Source organism: Bos grunniens, chromosome 4 (assembly GCF_055505025.1).
Source record: "Bos grunniens cultivar Pamir isolate PY7600 chromosome 4, Bosgru_T2T1.0, whole genome shotgun sequence".
NCBI lineage: Eukaryota > Metazoa > Chordata > Mammalia > Artiodactyla > Bovidae > Bos > Bos grunniens.
Genome location: NC_141168.1, coordinates 59,113,673 through 59,129,352, shown reverse-complemented (window position 1 = coordinate 59,129,352; position 15,680 = coordinate 59,113,673). Strand labels below are relative to the sequence as shown.

Genomic DNA, 15,680 nt, shown 5'->3' with positions numbered 1-15,680 from the left:
CCCTGGACATCAGCCACAGCAACTATCAGTGTTAACTATCATTGTTTTTGTTCTTAGTACAACTACTGCTACCACAGTTGTGGACACTGAACACAATTACTATTATGTGGGGGGAGGGACATGCAGTATTTTCACGTTTAAAATGAGTCCTCAAGTTAAAAACGACTTTGCAACTTTGCAAAGAACTCACCAGTAAAATGACACAATGAACTGCAGCTGCAGGGGTCGCCCACCAAACACAGAGAGACGAAGCCCCAAATTTACTGGCAGTCGTGTCTGACTCTCCACGACCCTGTGGACTGTAGCCCACCAAGCTCCTCCGTCCGTGGGATTTTTCCAGGCAAGAGTACCGGAGTGGGTTGCCATTTCCTCCTCCAGGGGATCCTCCCAGCTCAGGGATCGAACCTGAGTCTCCTAGATCTCCTGCAGGTAGATTTTTTTAACCACTGAGCCACCTGGGGAAGCCCAATCACTGGTACTGAGAGGCCACTAAAACTTTTACTTTTTCCTCATTTAAGGAAAGAGAGAATGCAAAAATACTTAAGTCAGACTCAATTTGCTTAATAAAAACACATTCTAGAGAATTTTTTTTTTGTAACAGATAATTGGATCAGTATTTTTTAAAACAGCAATTTTATCTAACATCTCCCACTTTAAAAGACACCATGATTTCAGCATTAGTTGAGAAAGACCAAGTACTGATTTCATTCTCTAGCTTTTGGGTGAGCAAATAGGATTCAGATCCCTGCAACACAATAAAACCACACCCCAAATACAACCTTCAATGTGGCCATGTAACAACATTCTCATGGCTTCAGCATCGCATTTCAGGAGTTTACAGCAGCCTCTAGATAAAGTAATTGAAGGCCCAGCTTAACAGCTTAATCAGGTAATGGCTAAATCAAAATAGAACTCGCTAGAAACAAGGGTTTGTTGGAAACAAAAAAACAAAGCAACAGAGGTAGAGAGCTGTACTCAGTAAAGAAAACTCAGGGTTTCTTTCCCCAGTAGTTTAGTAGGAGTCAGGACTTCTTAATAAAGAACTGCTTACTCTGAGCACATCTCCCCAGGGTTCCTATCCGCTGGAGTCCAGTTGTTTGGCAGTTGTCAATCAAAACATTACAATAAGAACTGCTGTCCAGCTGAGGCCTGTGTACAGTCATCAGGAATAGGATAGGCAAGTTTCTAAGTTCCTAAATCTCTGTTGAGAACTGCAAGCCTGCAAGCAGAGCAGGGCATTTCTGCATAATATCCTGGATGTTTTGAAAAGAGCACAGGTGTGGAATTTCCACTCAGCTGTACATGATAACACAAAGACCAGGGTGTCCATGAGGAACACATCAAATATCAGTGAAATGCATGATTTTGTTACTGGCAGAGATTGTTAAGAACTCTGAGATAAAATCTTTTGTAAGATTGGGTAATTTTGAAATAAAAATAACACATACCACAGTGCTATTCTCTACCACGGAGCTCCTCGTCTGAATGATTCACACCTTGAGCCTGTGCAAGTCGGGAACTGACTGACTTCCTCCTCCTCACCTGATGGCTGCGTGGGGAGTTGCTGATATTCACCTTCACCCTGATGGCCACTACTCCTGCTGCTCAGAACCTGGCCTCCCCTCCAGACTAATTCCTTTCCAACCACCTTGATCCTGTCCCCACATCCCTTCCCTATGCTGAGCTCTCCATCCGCCTCCAGAGCCAGGCAGACAGGTACCAGACCCCTGGGCTTACGCTTGGCCTCTTTCTTCAAAACAGACACGGACCCGGTAAGCACCTGGGAATGTGTCTCCTTGTGAGACTGTGAGCTCCCTGACGTCACCCTGTGCCTCTGACCTCACTAGGTAAGTGCACTTAAATTCAATCCACGTTGAATTTAACTTCTGTAAATGTCTTTTGGGGTTTCCCAGGTGGTACAATGGTAAAGAATCTGCCTGCCAGAGAGATGTGGGTTCAATCCCTGGTTCAAGAAGATCCTCTGGGAGGAGGAAAGAGCAACCCACTCCAGTATTCTTGCCTGGAAAATTCCATGAACAGAGGAGCCTCGTGGGCTACAGTCCATGGGGTTGCAAAGAGTTGGATGCGACTAAGCACAGCACAGCACAAATATATGGTTAGGCCGTTTAATATAGCTGTTCTCTTGCTCTGTATATCCCAGCTCGACCAATCTGTTCCACTCACATGTCTACCCAATCCTCTTCATTATGGGACTTAACTAGTCCCTGGTAACTGATGAGCCCACCTGACCTCAATTCTTCCCTATAATAGTAGCCTCCTTCTCTCCTAAGTACCAAAGATTGCTCTCATGTCTTGCCCTGCAGTCTGCCACACAAGGTGGGGTGTTGCTCCAGGACCCTTTGTATAAAATCCTTGTCCAATAATTCACTGATGTCTCTGTTACTGTCCCCAGGCTCTTTCTTGGCCCATGGGGTGCAGTCCAGCACCTGGTCTACACAGAGGACCTCATGGCCTCTTTCTTCATCCACTGTGGACCAAGATTCCACATTTGTCCAGAGTGAGGCAACAGCAGACAGAGGGGTAAGGTCACCAAGCTGCATCATGCCGACTTAACGCAGAGGCATGTGAGTCAGCCTCCAGATTTCTTAAATGCCTCTGAGCCTGTCTTCTAGCAATCTACCCAGTTAATCTCCACAATATCCCAAACACAGGCAAGTCTTTTCAGTTTTTGTCTCTGAAAGATCTTCTTATTGCCACCCACTTCTGCTCCCCTGTCATCATCCTTTTCAGCCTGTGTTCTATAATAGCCTCACTTAGTCAACTCCTAGGACACACTCCAAGAGACCCCCCAGCAGACAGAACAATCTGATAACAACTAATTCATCAACTTCTGCTTCTAATCCTCTGCGGCCCCACCCACCTGGCCCTACCTCCCTCTCCAAGTGGAAGTGGAAGCCACCTTCCACTCCCGGAACTCTGGCTCTCTGTCTGAAGCAAGCTCTCTCAGGGCCTTTGCACCTGCTGGCTCCTCTAGTGAAGCACTCTTTCCTCCAACTTCTTCCATGCCTGGCTCCTTAGCTCCTCAGATGAGGCTTCCTTGACCCCCATCTACTCAGCAAGCCTCCATCACCCTCAGCTTTCACCACTATCTATAGGCATTTATCTGTGTACTGACTTGTTTGTCTTCCTGCCTAAAATGGAAACTCTGTAAGAGCACTGGCTTTGTCTTATCCTACACTTTATTACCAGAGCTTGGTACTTAGTGAAAGCTCAAAAAAATTCTGTTAAATGAATAAATAATAAAGGAATGAGTACCTTCTAGAAGAATCAATATTTTCAACACACCCCCTCTTCCCCACTACGAATCAGATCCCAGTGGGCCCAGCTTTCTGGAATGACAAAAGGAAGAGCTGTCCCTTTGGTGAAATAAGCCCTGCGTCTGCTCACCCCAGGCCTTCCCTTCATTCACGCCCTCTTCTGTCATTAATCCTCAGCAGTCTTACTACTGACCACCTTTCTCTCTGGAAACCCAGAGCTCTCTGGCTCAGAAAACCGGAACACAGCCTTGGAGTGGAGCCAAGGTCGCAGACTCACACTTGAGGGTCCCAGTGCAAGGCGGTGGGGAACTGACACCCTCTGGAGTGCTCCACCTCTGGCCCAAAGCCCTGTCCTTCACAGGAACAAAAACAGGAAGGGAGCAGAGGTCTCCAGCGGCCTGAGAGTCTAGGTAAAGCTCTGATGCCTGGCCAGCCTGAGGCCGAAGAGAGGGAGGAAAGAGCAGGTGGGTGAGGGTCAGTCAAGGCCATGGAATTTGGGAAGAGATACCTCCATTCCCTGCTCTGAAATCAAACATGCCTGCCTTCAAAATCTGATTCCAACATCTTCGTTTCTGAAGGCCACACGGATGCTATTTAATCTCTCTGAGCCTCCGTTTCTACAGCTGTCAAAAGAGATTTGACAATTTCTACTTTAAGGCAACTGCTGGGCACTTTGCCCCAAGATGATATGTCTGGCTGCACCCACCAACCTTCAGTCCCTCAGGATGAGCCCATTACTCTTATTAAAAATTCAACCCGGTATCAGTCCTGCTCGGTGAATTTTGATAAAATGTGCAGATTTTTCCAAATGTTTTGAGGCTGAGCCATAAAAGCTGATTCACATTTCCTTAACTTGGTTTAAAAACAAGGCCAGTCTGACTCCCAAATTTAGCATATACATATACATAGCAGCCATTCAATACATGTTTTTCCATGAATGAATCAAACAACAAGATGGGCTGTATCTATACTGAGTCTATTAAGTCTGACAAACTAAAATCCCTTTTTTCACAAGGAGTGTGTGCTGTCATGCACTAATTCACCTTGTGCTTTGATACCACAAACAAACATGAGGCAAGAAAACCAATTCAGACCATTAAAAGACTCAAGACTTTGACACATTTCTTTCTGATGGAGACCATGGGAAAATGTGCAAGTGGGATGCTAAACTCCTTATTTCTTCTGGAGATTATCTGTCAGCTCCTACAGCGCTTATGCTTTCAGAAACCAAAAGGACTGTTCAAAATTGAACAATTCCTCAGCAAAAAAACAAAGAGTAAAATTCAAACAACCTTCTCAAAATCACGAATTATCGGGAGATGCAAGTTAAAATCACAATGAGATATTTCCTTACACCTGTCAGAATGGCTATCATCAAAAAGACCACAAATAACAAATGTTGACAAGGATGTGAAGAAAAGGAACGCTTGCGCACTGTTGGTGGGAATGTAAATTGGCATAGCCACTACGGAAAACAGTATGGAAGTTCCTCAAAAAACTAAAACAAAAACTACTATGTGACCCAGCAATCCCACTGCAGGATACAGATCCAAAGAAAAAGACAGATGTATCTGTATGTTCATTGGAGCAATGTTTACAATAACCAAGATATGGAAGCAACCTAAGTTCCCACTGATAAATGAATGGATAAAGACGTTGTATATGCATAGAGACACACACACACACACACACACACATAATGGAACATTACTCAACCATGAAAAGAATGAAATTTTGCCATCTGCAACAACATGGATGGACTTGGAGGATATTATGCTAAGTGAAATAAGTCAGACAGAAAAAGACAAACACTATATGTGGAATTTCCCTGGAGAAGGAAATGGCAACCCACTCCAGTATTCTTGCCTGGAGAATCCCAAGGACAGAGGAGCCTGGCAGGCTACTGTCCATGGGGTCGAAAGAATAGGACGCGACTCAGTGACTAAACTATTACTACTATACGTGGAATTTAGAAAACAAAGCAAATTAACAAACATAGCTAAACACAGAGTCATAGAGACAGAGAACACACAGTTGCCAGAGGGGAAGTGGGGGAGAAGAGAAATAAGTGAGGGAGATTAACAGGTAGAAACTTCAAGTTACAAAAGAAGTAAGTCACAAGTACAGTGTTCAGTGTGGAGAATACAATCAATAATGATATAGTATCTTTGTACAGTGACAGATCATAACTAGACTTATCATGGTGATCATTTTGAAATGTATAGAAATATTGAATCATTATGTGGTACATGAGGAACTAACAGTGTTATAGGTCAAGTTCCCTTCAAAAAACAAACTCACTCCTAGGAAAAGAGATCAGATTTGTGGTTACAAGAGGTGAGGCATAGAGGGAGGGAAAGTTGGATGAAGGTAGTCAAAAAGTACAAATTTCCAGTTAAAAGGTGAAAAAGTACTAGGGAGACAATGTATAACATGATTAACGTAATTAGCACTTCTGCATGTAATCCATGAAAGTTGTTAGGAGAGTAAATCCTAAGAGCTCTCATCACAAGGAAAAAATGTTAATTTTTTTTTTTTTCTATTTCTTTGATTTTGTACCTATATGAGATGACAGATTTTTACTAAACTTATTGTGGTCATCATTGCATGACATCTGTGAGTCAAATCATTATGCTGTATACTTTAAACTTCTACAGTTCTATATGTCAGCTATATCTCATTAAAACTGGAATAGAAAAAAATAAACAATCTTCATTCCATATCTGGGCTATCATCAAATTTTGCAAGAGTATTTAGCAGAAGCATTCCTCTTTTAGACTTGCTCCATAAATCCTGAAAACAAGAAAAACATTGCCTAAGATTGACACTCGGCAAAGGAATCTGATGAAACCTGTCAGTTCTGTGCCACAGCAAGACATCCTTGAAGGTTCCTGGTAATCGTGATTATTGAGCTTTCTGCTCTATCTCAGGCTGCATGTGCAAAACATGATTTCTTGTAGCTCATACACACTTGTCCACCAAGGCAGCAGCACCTCAGGGCCAAAAAGACTCCATCCTGTTAGAGTCTCAGCCAGGTACGTTTTAGTCTAAGAAAAGACACACAAACCCACAGAGAGGAAAACAAGAGCCAGCTATTCCCTTTGCAAAAAAAGTGCCCAAGGGTTTGTGTTTCTCTGTGTGTATGTGTGTGTTTTACATTAGCTACATTTATCATATGGAAAAACTGAGACTTCGAGAAGTTAAGGAATTTCACCAATTTAACACATACAGAGGTGGAGCTGGGGGTTTTCTTTTCTTTACAATGAATTTAATGTATGAAAATAGGACTAGTACACAATTTGGCAAATGCCCCTGGTTAGGCAGCGTGTGGAATGTCTGAACAAGAGGCAGGATAAAAATAAGGTGCTTATAAAATGGCACACTTGCAAAGAGCACAGGTCTAAAGTCAGAAGGTTCTGGGTCCTAGTCCCAGCTGACATACTAATGAGCTGTGGGATACAGGCAAGTCACTTAACTTCTTCGGTTTTAGTTTCCTTACTCAAAGGTGGAGACTCAATAATAAAAGCATGCATTACCTACTTCCCAGAGTTACTGAGAAAGCTGTGAAAATACAAAGGCACATTCAAAAGTCACATAACTACTATAATATATATATTATATATATGTATATGTGTGTGTGTATATAAAGAGCACCCCAAAAATTACCTGCATCCATTCTTGCTCAAATTAAATTTCTTTCCTCTTGCTAATAAAAGGATCGATTGGAATGTGAGATAATTTTGTGAATCAGGATGAACACAGCTCCTGGAGAATGTACACTGCTGTTTTGAGGACATGTGATCCACTCCGTCACAACCAGGCATCTTTCAGTGCCCTAACCAATGGATCCATTCCAGTTCTGCAGGGAGTCAGGCCCTAAGCCAATTACTTCAGGTTTACCAAACACTAACAAGGTGCTTAGAGTGCCCAGAACACTGAACACATCACGAACAGGCAAAAAGAAACACCAACCCACAGGACAACAGATGCGGCCAAGTGTGAGAAATATGATGGCGACACAGGCCACATTTAAAGTGGCTGCCAGATGCTCCCTTCTACACCCTTCTGGGTAAGCTCTTCCTGAATTCTCACTTGAGGACAATAGTCAACCGTCTTCAACAAATCATCACCCCCTAGGAAATCTAAAGAAGAGACACCAGGACAAATCCCTCACTGGGCAAGTTACCTCTCTTTCTTGGCGTTCCTGGTTGACCTGGTCCGGAGCCCACTCTGAAGTCAGCTGTTTCCTGTTCACTCTCCCATTTTCCACCCTTCACATTCATCTGTTCTAGAACCTAAGTAAACCCTTCAAACTCTGTCCAAAAAGACCACCACATGGTTGAATAACTACAAGGATGATCAGAACCATCAAAGAAAATATACCTAGAAAGCGCTGCCTGGACTCACCGGACTTGTCAGAAAAGACACTTCAGGGAAAACATTCACAGAGCAGCTCACAGGACATCTGACTGCCAACACACAGTACAACAAGGTGCAAACTTTATTGCGTATCAGAACCACCCAGAGGTTGCGGAAAACCCAAGGTTCCCGTGGCAGTTGCTGATGCTGGTTTCCAGAGACCACACTTGAAAAATCTGTCATGGTAAGTGGGCAAGGGCTACCCAGTCGGTCATCCCCATGGGGGCAACTTCAGCTCCTGATTCATCCTCCTCCATCCCCAAAATAAGCCTTAAGAAAACTCATAATAGGAATTAAACAGTCAGCCCTCCGCCTCCCTTCTCCTTGCCCAGATGCACAGCCATGCGGCCATGGATGAAAAGAACAACTGTCCAGTCATTCCGCACAGGTTATCTCCTGGGTTGAGTCCTATTCTCCCCTGTGTACTACACGATTTTGCAAAAGGAGTGAGTTATGATGCAAAATAGAGGATGTGGAGTTGCAGGAAGTGCATTCGGGTTCCCCAGGTCCCATTCCCTGAGTGGTGCAAGTTCCTAACACTCAGTGACAGAGCACGCCAGTGGAACAGTGCCAGGGAAATGCTTTGACCCGGTTTTCTCCTCACTCATTTTTCCTGATGCTCTGCCACAATGCACTGTGATTTCCCGCCGAGAACTCACTTCATGTCACCAACAACCCAGTGCAAAAAAAACAGTGTGTGGTCCCAAGCATACTGCATCTCAAGGCAGAAGTGGACGTGGGGTGGGGGGTGGTGTGGAATGGTGGCAGGGCCAATTCCCTTCAGAGCAGGGTCCGTATGGACATGAGTTTGGGTTTTGCCTTGGAAGGGACTATTAGAAATATTTCTTTCCTTCCCAAAGTTGATTGTGTTATATAATGCACTATTTCACAGCGGGAATTACTGCTACAATAATATTGTTTTGTTTTAGGGAGTGTCAACGGAAGTTCCCACAGAGAGTAGCGTTGTAAATAAGGTAAACACTCAGAGATAAGAGGGCATCATACGACTCTCTTCTTCTATGGTTCAAATGTAGAAATCTGGCCAGTGTTCACCATACAATCAGCTTGGCCTTTTCTGGCCCTCAGACAGGGGAGGTTTACATATATTTGGGGCTGTAACTGTGGGCCTAAAAACCACCTTCAGGCTAAATAAGGAAAAAGAATGAAGGGTGATTCATTTGCAGCATTTTGGTAAATATATTTACATAGCGTGTATGTTTGCAAATACCTGGTCTTTGCAAAGATTTTTCTGGACACAAATTAGCATATTTGGTAGAACAAATGTGACTTTGCCTCCCAAGAAAAAAAAAACTCTGACTAACTCTTTCACCCATGCAGAAGGGCAACAATTCCCAGGCTGTGAGTGCTTCATTTGGTGTAAACCCCATGAAGTCTTGGAAGTCAAACATTTTCCAAAGCAGTAATACTAATACAGTTTCCACTGACCCCAAATTTAGGAATTAATCTCAGACATACCCACAGAGTCAGACACAACTGAAGCGACTTAGCAGCAGCAGCAGCAGCATACCACGTTCAAGATACAGACTTCAAGTCCAGATAGCTCTATTTAGAAAATCCTGGAGCAGGAGAGCTCAGCCACTCAGAATACTGCACCATATTGGCTGTGGCCTCAAGCCCACTGATTTAAAAATCTTGCACTCTCCAGACCCGCCCCCAAATCCACTCATTTGCATGCACAGATGAGGCCATGCAAGAGCTGCCTTCATACCCAATGTCCTTGCTTGTTCTTATCCTCACCTGTTTTCCAGGAGCGTCATGCACACCACCTCTCGCACCCCGGGGTTGTTGGCCTTCTCCACCGAACAGCCCTGCAAGTTCCAGGTGGCCAGCCTCAGCACAGGCCGCCCGTCCCTCGTGCCCCCGAAGGCCTCCACCGAGGGCCTAGTGGAGATGATCTGCGTGGGGCCCCCAGGCGGCAGGTCTAGGTCTTCACTCTGCAAGCTTAGTGAGGTGGGGCTGGGGTGAGGCTTGGCGGTGAAGGTCAGACCGCCGTTGGTGTGGGTGGACGGAGGCCTGGACCTCTCGGCAAACACCTGGTGCCGTATCCTGTCCAGGAAGGCGGCATTGATCCCGCCCATCCTCACCAGGTCCTCCACGCTGCGGAAGGGCCCATGTTCACGGCGGTAGTCCACGATGCTGACGGCCATCTTCTCCGTGAGGCCCCGCACGCTCATGAGCTGAGCCGGGGTGGCTGTGTTGATGTTGACACGCGGGGTGAGGGGCACGGCAGCGGCGGTGGCCAGGTGGTGAGGCTGCTGCTCTGCCATCAAGTCCCTCCTCAGGGAGCTGGGGGAGTGCTGCGCCGAGCTGCCCTTGCTGCTCACACAGATCTCAAACTTGACCTGCTCCAGCTTGGTGGCACCCACGCCACTGACCAGTGCCAGGTCCTCCACTTTCTTGAAGCCACCGATGTACTCGCGGTACTCCACAATGCTCCGTGCCACCGCGCGCGTCACCCCCGGCAGGGTCATCAGCTCCTCCTCCGTGGCGGTGTTGATGTTAAGTCTCTCCTGGTTGACCAGGATGTTGCTGAAGTTGCAGGCTGCGCTGAACTTGCGACTATGGGACAGGTCCGAGGGGTCCCGGGGGATGGAGCGGTGGCAGCCCAGGGTGCTCCCCATGGCAGGATCAGGAGGAGTCCAGGAAGCCTTTTGGCTAGGGAGGAAGCCCAGTAGACCTCACAGGCACAGAGGGAAGGTGCAGGATTCAGGGCATGAAATGGTTACCTAGACAAACATTAAATAACCTGCCCCGAGTGTCCAAAACTACCTTTCACTTGGCCACCTGGAAAACAAATAAACACAAATCGATTGAATCAGTTAATCAGTTTGCATTAGCACTCCCTACCTACAGCTTGGATTCTTAGCCAGGAGTCCAGGGCTGATGTCTGTCTGTGAACCTTAGGAAACACACACAAGGGGGCTGTCCCATGAGGATTTACCTCTAGTGAAGCCCAATTTTTATCACGTTAGGGTCAAAAAACGCTATAAGCAGCTTCTCCTGGAAGGAGACCTATCCCCACCAGCCTACTACACCTCTCCTCCTTGCCTCTCAACTCTTCCAGCACTGGGGCCATCTCCCCGCCTCCAGTCGCTTCCATTTAAACTCTCAGGCAAAAGGAAGTGGGCATCCCCACGCCCCCTACTCCTGACATTCAGCACCACCAGCAACTTTGAAATTCCATCCTCACTAGTGCGGGCACGGAGAAAGGGTTTATCATCCTCTACCACAGTTGGCGCCGTTCCTAGCGCCCCACCTCTCAGCTGCTCCTTTGGGGCGTCCTCCTTCCACCTGCGGCTCCGAAGCCTGAGCCCAGCCCAGGACAGCGCCGGCGCAGGTGCTGATCAGCGGCTGGCCGCGGGATCCCTCCCACGCCACCTCGGACCGCGCGTCCCAGCTGTTTCTGCTGGAGAAAACTCTTGAGTGCCTCTCCCAGAACCGGCAGGAGCTGCAGGGCTTCGCGGAGGCGGCAGCGGCAGTGAAATCCGGCCGCTGCGGCTGCACCAAGACTGGCGGCGCTGCCGCAGTTGCGTTCATCCAAACGAAAAGTCCTTCTCCCGACTCGGACGCGGTATCCGCAAGAACCGGGTCCAGAGCCCAGCACCAAAGCCACAGCCGCCGATCGCCGTCTGTGTCAAAGCCAAAGTCCCGGCCACCAGGCCCGCGCCTCCTCCCGCACTACGGCCACGCCTCCTCGCGAGCTCCAACCCCTCCTCCGGACTCCGAGGGCACGTGGGGGCGGGGCCGGAGCTCTAGCCCGGACACCAGGGCTTCAAACCCGAGAACGCGGGGCGGGCCCTGATGTTCAGGAGGCGGGGCCGCGGGGCGCGGGGGCGGTGCCAGGACGCGAGGTGGTTGGAATGCAAGGCCCAAGAGTGTGAGAGGCGGGGCTATGCTGCGAGAGGACTGGCCCCAGCGTGAAGAGGTGGTGATGGAACCCCGAAAGCCGAAGCAGGGCCTGAGCGGAAGGGGGCGGGCCCCGGGAGCGTGGAGGCGGGGCCGACGCCACCCGTGCAGCGGCTGGTCACCCGAAGGCTGTTCGGTCCGCTGCCCCAGAGCTCGGGTTGCTACCGGGGATCAAAGGCTGGCTGTACGGCATAGAGGATTTTTAGTCTCGCCCGAGGCGGGACTCTCCCGACAGCTTTTCGGTGGGCTGCAGCTAGGGGTGCGGCAAACGCTACCGGGCCGTCAGCCCAAATTTAGTCCGTCTTTGGGGCGTGGGGACAGGGCTAAGACACTCCCTGTGTGGGAGGCACACCTACGGGCCGGGAGCCTAGCCTGCGTTCTGAGAACATTCGAGGACTGAATGGGAACTTTTTATCTTCCGCCGCCCTCTTTCGTCCTCCTCTTTTCTTCCTTTTGTGTATTACCTTTACCCTGCTTACATACAACCCTAGCAACTCTATGCTACTAGGAGAGGGCGCGCACTGCCGGTTCGAGCTGTGTTCGCGTAGGTCACTTAACTGCGTTGCTCATTTGCATGTTTAGCGCTCTGAGTAAATATGGATATTTCCTATAAGAATTAAATCTAGTTATTAAGGAGGAAGAACATGCTAGCTGGAAATGGAAGCTGGCTTCCCAAAATTCAGAAGGGTTTTTGAATCATGCCACTGAAGGACAGTTTAAAAATTCAAGAGTCGGCTGTATTACAGCGAATACATGGAGCTGCTGCTGCTGCTAAGTCGCTTCAGTCGTGTCCGACTCTGTGCGACCCCATAGACGGCAGCCCACTAGGCTCCTCTGTCCCTGGGATTCTCCAGGCAAGAACACTGGAGTGGGTTGCCATTTCCTTCTCCAACATGGAGCTAGAGTATTCAATTAAACAAACCGTGAGGTGATACCACTGACTACTTTGATCCTGGGTGTTCATTGACCTCTGAAGTTTCATCCCCAATCAATGTGACCGATGGATGCTTCTGCTTTAAATTCCCCAGGCTAGGTCAGCAAAAACCAGCTCTCAGGGAAGGCAGAGGTACTTCAGAGGTGAAATGTGAGCCAACCAAGACTTGACAAAACGCTGTTGCCTTTCTTTGTATACTGGTTGGGACTGTTAATTGCAGATGACAGAAATCCAAGTCAAACTAGCTAGGCAAAAAAAAGGGGGGCATTTCCTGGTTTTTGTGGGGGAAAGTTAGGGAATAGATCTTACCTATGTTTCTCAGGACTGCATGCAGCCCAAAAGTCAACAGGATCTTGTCTGACCCCCTTTGTCTCCTCTACTTGCTTCCTCACCCTAGGCTACATTATGCTACTCCTTTCCTCCTGTCATTCTGTTGTGATAAAGAAAAAAAAATTTTTTTTAACCAGAAAATATCTTAAGAGGAGGGAGAAATTTTTGTTGATCAGAATGCCTTAATGGGCTTTTTTGGCTGTGGATGGACAGCCTAGGGGCATTGTTAGTTGGGCTGGAACATTTTCATTGTTTAATCTAGAACACTTTGGAGGGTAAGAAGGAAACTATTAACTTCACTGGCACAGCAGACATAATCTGGTTTTGTTTCCTATAAACAGAAGCCTATGTTCCACCTTTTAGAAATGAAGCCAGGGACTTGCCTGGTGGTCCAGTAGCTGAGACTCTATGCTCCCAATGCAGGGGTCCTGGATTTGATCCTCGGTTAGGGAACTAGATCCCACATGCTGAAACTAAGAGTTCACTTGCCACAGCTAAGAGTTTGCAAGCCGCAACTAAAGATTCTGCATGCCACAACCAAGACCTGACACAGCCACATAGATAAAAGTCCTGAAAAAGAAATAAAGAAAATAAAGAAAGCCAAAATGTAGCTAAACTCCTGTGCATTGAAACAAGCAAAAATCACAATAGGATGGCTAAATGTTAAATAATTGACCATACCAAATGTTGATGAGAATGTGGAGCAATTGACACTCGCATACATTGCTGGTGGCAGTGTGAGAAGATACAACCATTTTGGAAATCAGTTTGGCAATTTCTTAAAAAGCTCAACATACATCTAGCATGAAAAGTTAAATATCAGTCGCTCATGTCTGACTCTTTGAGACCCCATGGAATATAGCCTACTAGGCTCCTCTGCGCATGGGATTCTCCAGGCAAGAATACTAGAGTGGGTAGTCATTTCCTTCTCCAGAGGACCATCCCAACCCAGGGATCAAGCCTAGGTCTCCTGCATTGCAGGCAGATTCTTTACCGTCTGAGCCGCCAGGGAAAAACCCAACAGTTCCATTCCTAAGTATTTACCAAGGAGAAATGAAAGCATAAACCCAGTCTTGGGCATGAATTTTAATAGGAACTTTCTTCTAAAGCAAAAACCCAGGAACAACCTAAATCCACCAGTAGAGAATGGATAAACAAGTTGTGGCATATCATCCATATAGCAGAATACTACTCAGTAATAAAGAAAAAACTATTAATACCCACAATATTGAAGAATCTCAAAACCATACTGAAAGAAAGCCACACCCCCACCCAAAAAAACCTAAATATTTTGTGATTCCATGGAAAAATACAAACTAATCTATATACAGAGAAAGCAGATCAGCAGTTTCTTGGGGATAGGATGGGTTAAAAAAGGACACAAGGAAACTTTGAGGGATGCTAGAAATGTTTGGGATTTCATGGTTGTATGTATTAGTATGTCAAAACTGACACAATTGTACTCTTTAAATATATGCAGTTTAGTGTGCTTCAGTCAGACTTCAACAAAGACTGGGAGGAAATCTTAAAAAAATCAAAATAAAAAGGAGTGCTCTTTGAACTTAAAGGGAAAAAAGAAAGGACAGGATAATTTTAGGGAGGAGGGATATGTGACCCAGGGTGGAGAGGAGGAAGTTGAAGGGGAACAAGGGTCCAAGAAGGGAGTCTGGAGCTAATAGAAGAGACCCGGGAACATCCCCAAGTTAGGATTGGGGACCCAGCAGGCCAGGTGTCATGAGACAGAATACAAATGCATTGTTTTAAGCTTATAAATACTGAAGTGGTTGCCTCATAGCGAAGTGTATCATATAGATGTGATCCTCAGGTCTTGTTTCTCCAGCAAGAAAAGCCAGTGTCACGGCTCCACATGTTGTCCCCTTTACAACTCATTGACCTTTGTCTCATTCTTAGGAAAGTTTCACCAGGCTATGATTTCCCCCAAGAAAAGAGGTTTTTGTTTTTATTCAATTGGGTCATGAGAAAATTTTGGCAAGGGCCTATCTCTTGCCTAGTGGTTTATGAGTGTCTTGTGACAGCTGTAGCAATAAAGCAGGGTAGTTTTTTTTTTAATGATTATGTTTAAACAAAATGTTTCATATATATATTTTATATATATATATATATAGGCTGTACTGGGTCTTGGCTGCTGCATGGGATTTTCTCTAGTTGTGGACAGCAAGGGTTACTCTCTGGTTGTGGTACTCGGGCTTCTCACTGTGGTGGCTTCTTTTGTGGAGCATGGGCTCTAGAGTATGTGGACTTCAGTAGCTGCAGCTCCCAGGCTCAAGAGCACAGGCTCAGTAGTTGTGGTGCACAGGCTTAGTTGCTCTGCGTCATGCGGGATCTTCCCGGATCAGGGATCTAACCCATGTCTCCTGCGTTTACCCAGGGAAGCCCCCAAAATATGTTTTTTTATTGCATTTATTTCTACTGAGCCGTTTCCCCTCCCCCACAAACACAGAAGACAGGATGGAGAAGAGCAGGGAAGAGGAGAAATGCCCAGTCTAGCCTCAGAAGTTCATCCAGGTGCAGGGCAGGGGCTGGCCTGGGTCTCCAGCCAGGGTCCTCTCCTCTTGTCTGCTTAGTGCCCCGTGGCAGTCCTTTGAACTGCCAGTTATCTTGGATACTATGCTTTTGAAGGCCATAGAGATGGTGGATATCTCCTTATCTGAACTCCTGAGTGAAGGCTGGACAGATTGCACACCTGTGTCCTCCACCACGCAAAGTCCTCTCCAGGAGGGGCCCTGTACCCACAGCAGCTCAGCTCCCACCCGCAAATGTTTTCTTCTAGT

The 15,680-nt window shown here is 46.7% G+C and overlaps 1 protein-coding gene across 5 annotated transcripts in view; it reads right to left on the bottom strand.

Moving 5' to 3' along the window:
- Positions 1-11,398, bottom strand: part of EEPD1 (endonuclease/exonuclease/phosphatase family domain containing 1) — a 124,327-nt gene extending 112,929 nt beyond the window's left edge. For 2 of the 5 annotated variants that reach the window (XM_086396554.1, XM_086396558.1), the window contains exons 1-2: positions 10,975-11,398; positions 9,456-10,502 (exon numbers count right to left, since the gene is read on the bottom strand). In XM_086396554.1, the coding sequence (XP_086252680.1) occupies positions 9,456-10,339 (884 nt within the window). In that variant the 5' untranslated portion in view covers positions 10,340-10,502; positions 10,975-11,398. Of the gene's footprint in view, positions 1-9,455; positions 10,503-10,659; positions 10,755-10,908 lie in introns of those variants that run through there. The other 3 variants (XM_086396555.1, XM_086396556.1, XM_086396557.1) reach the window with 3 other exon arrangements.
- Positions 11,399-15,680: the final 4,282 nt, after the last annotated feature.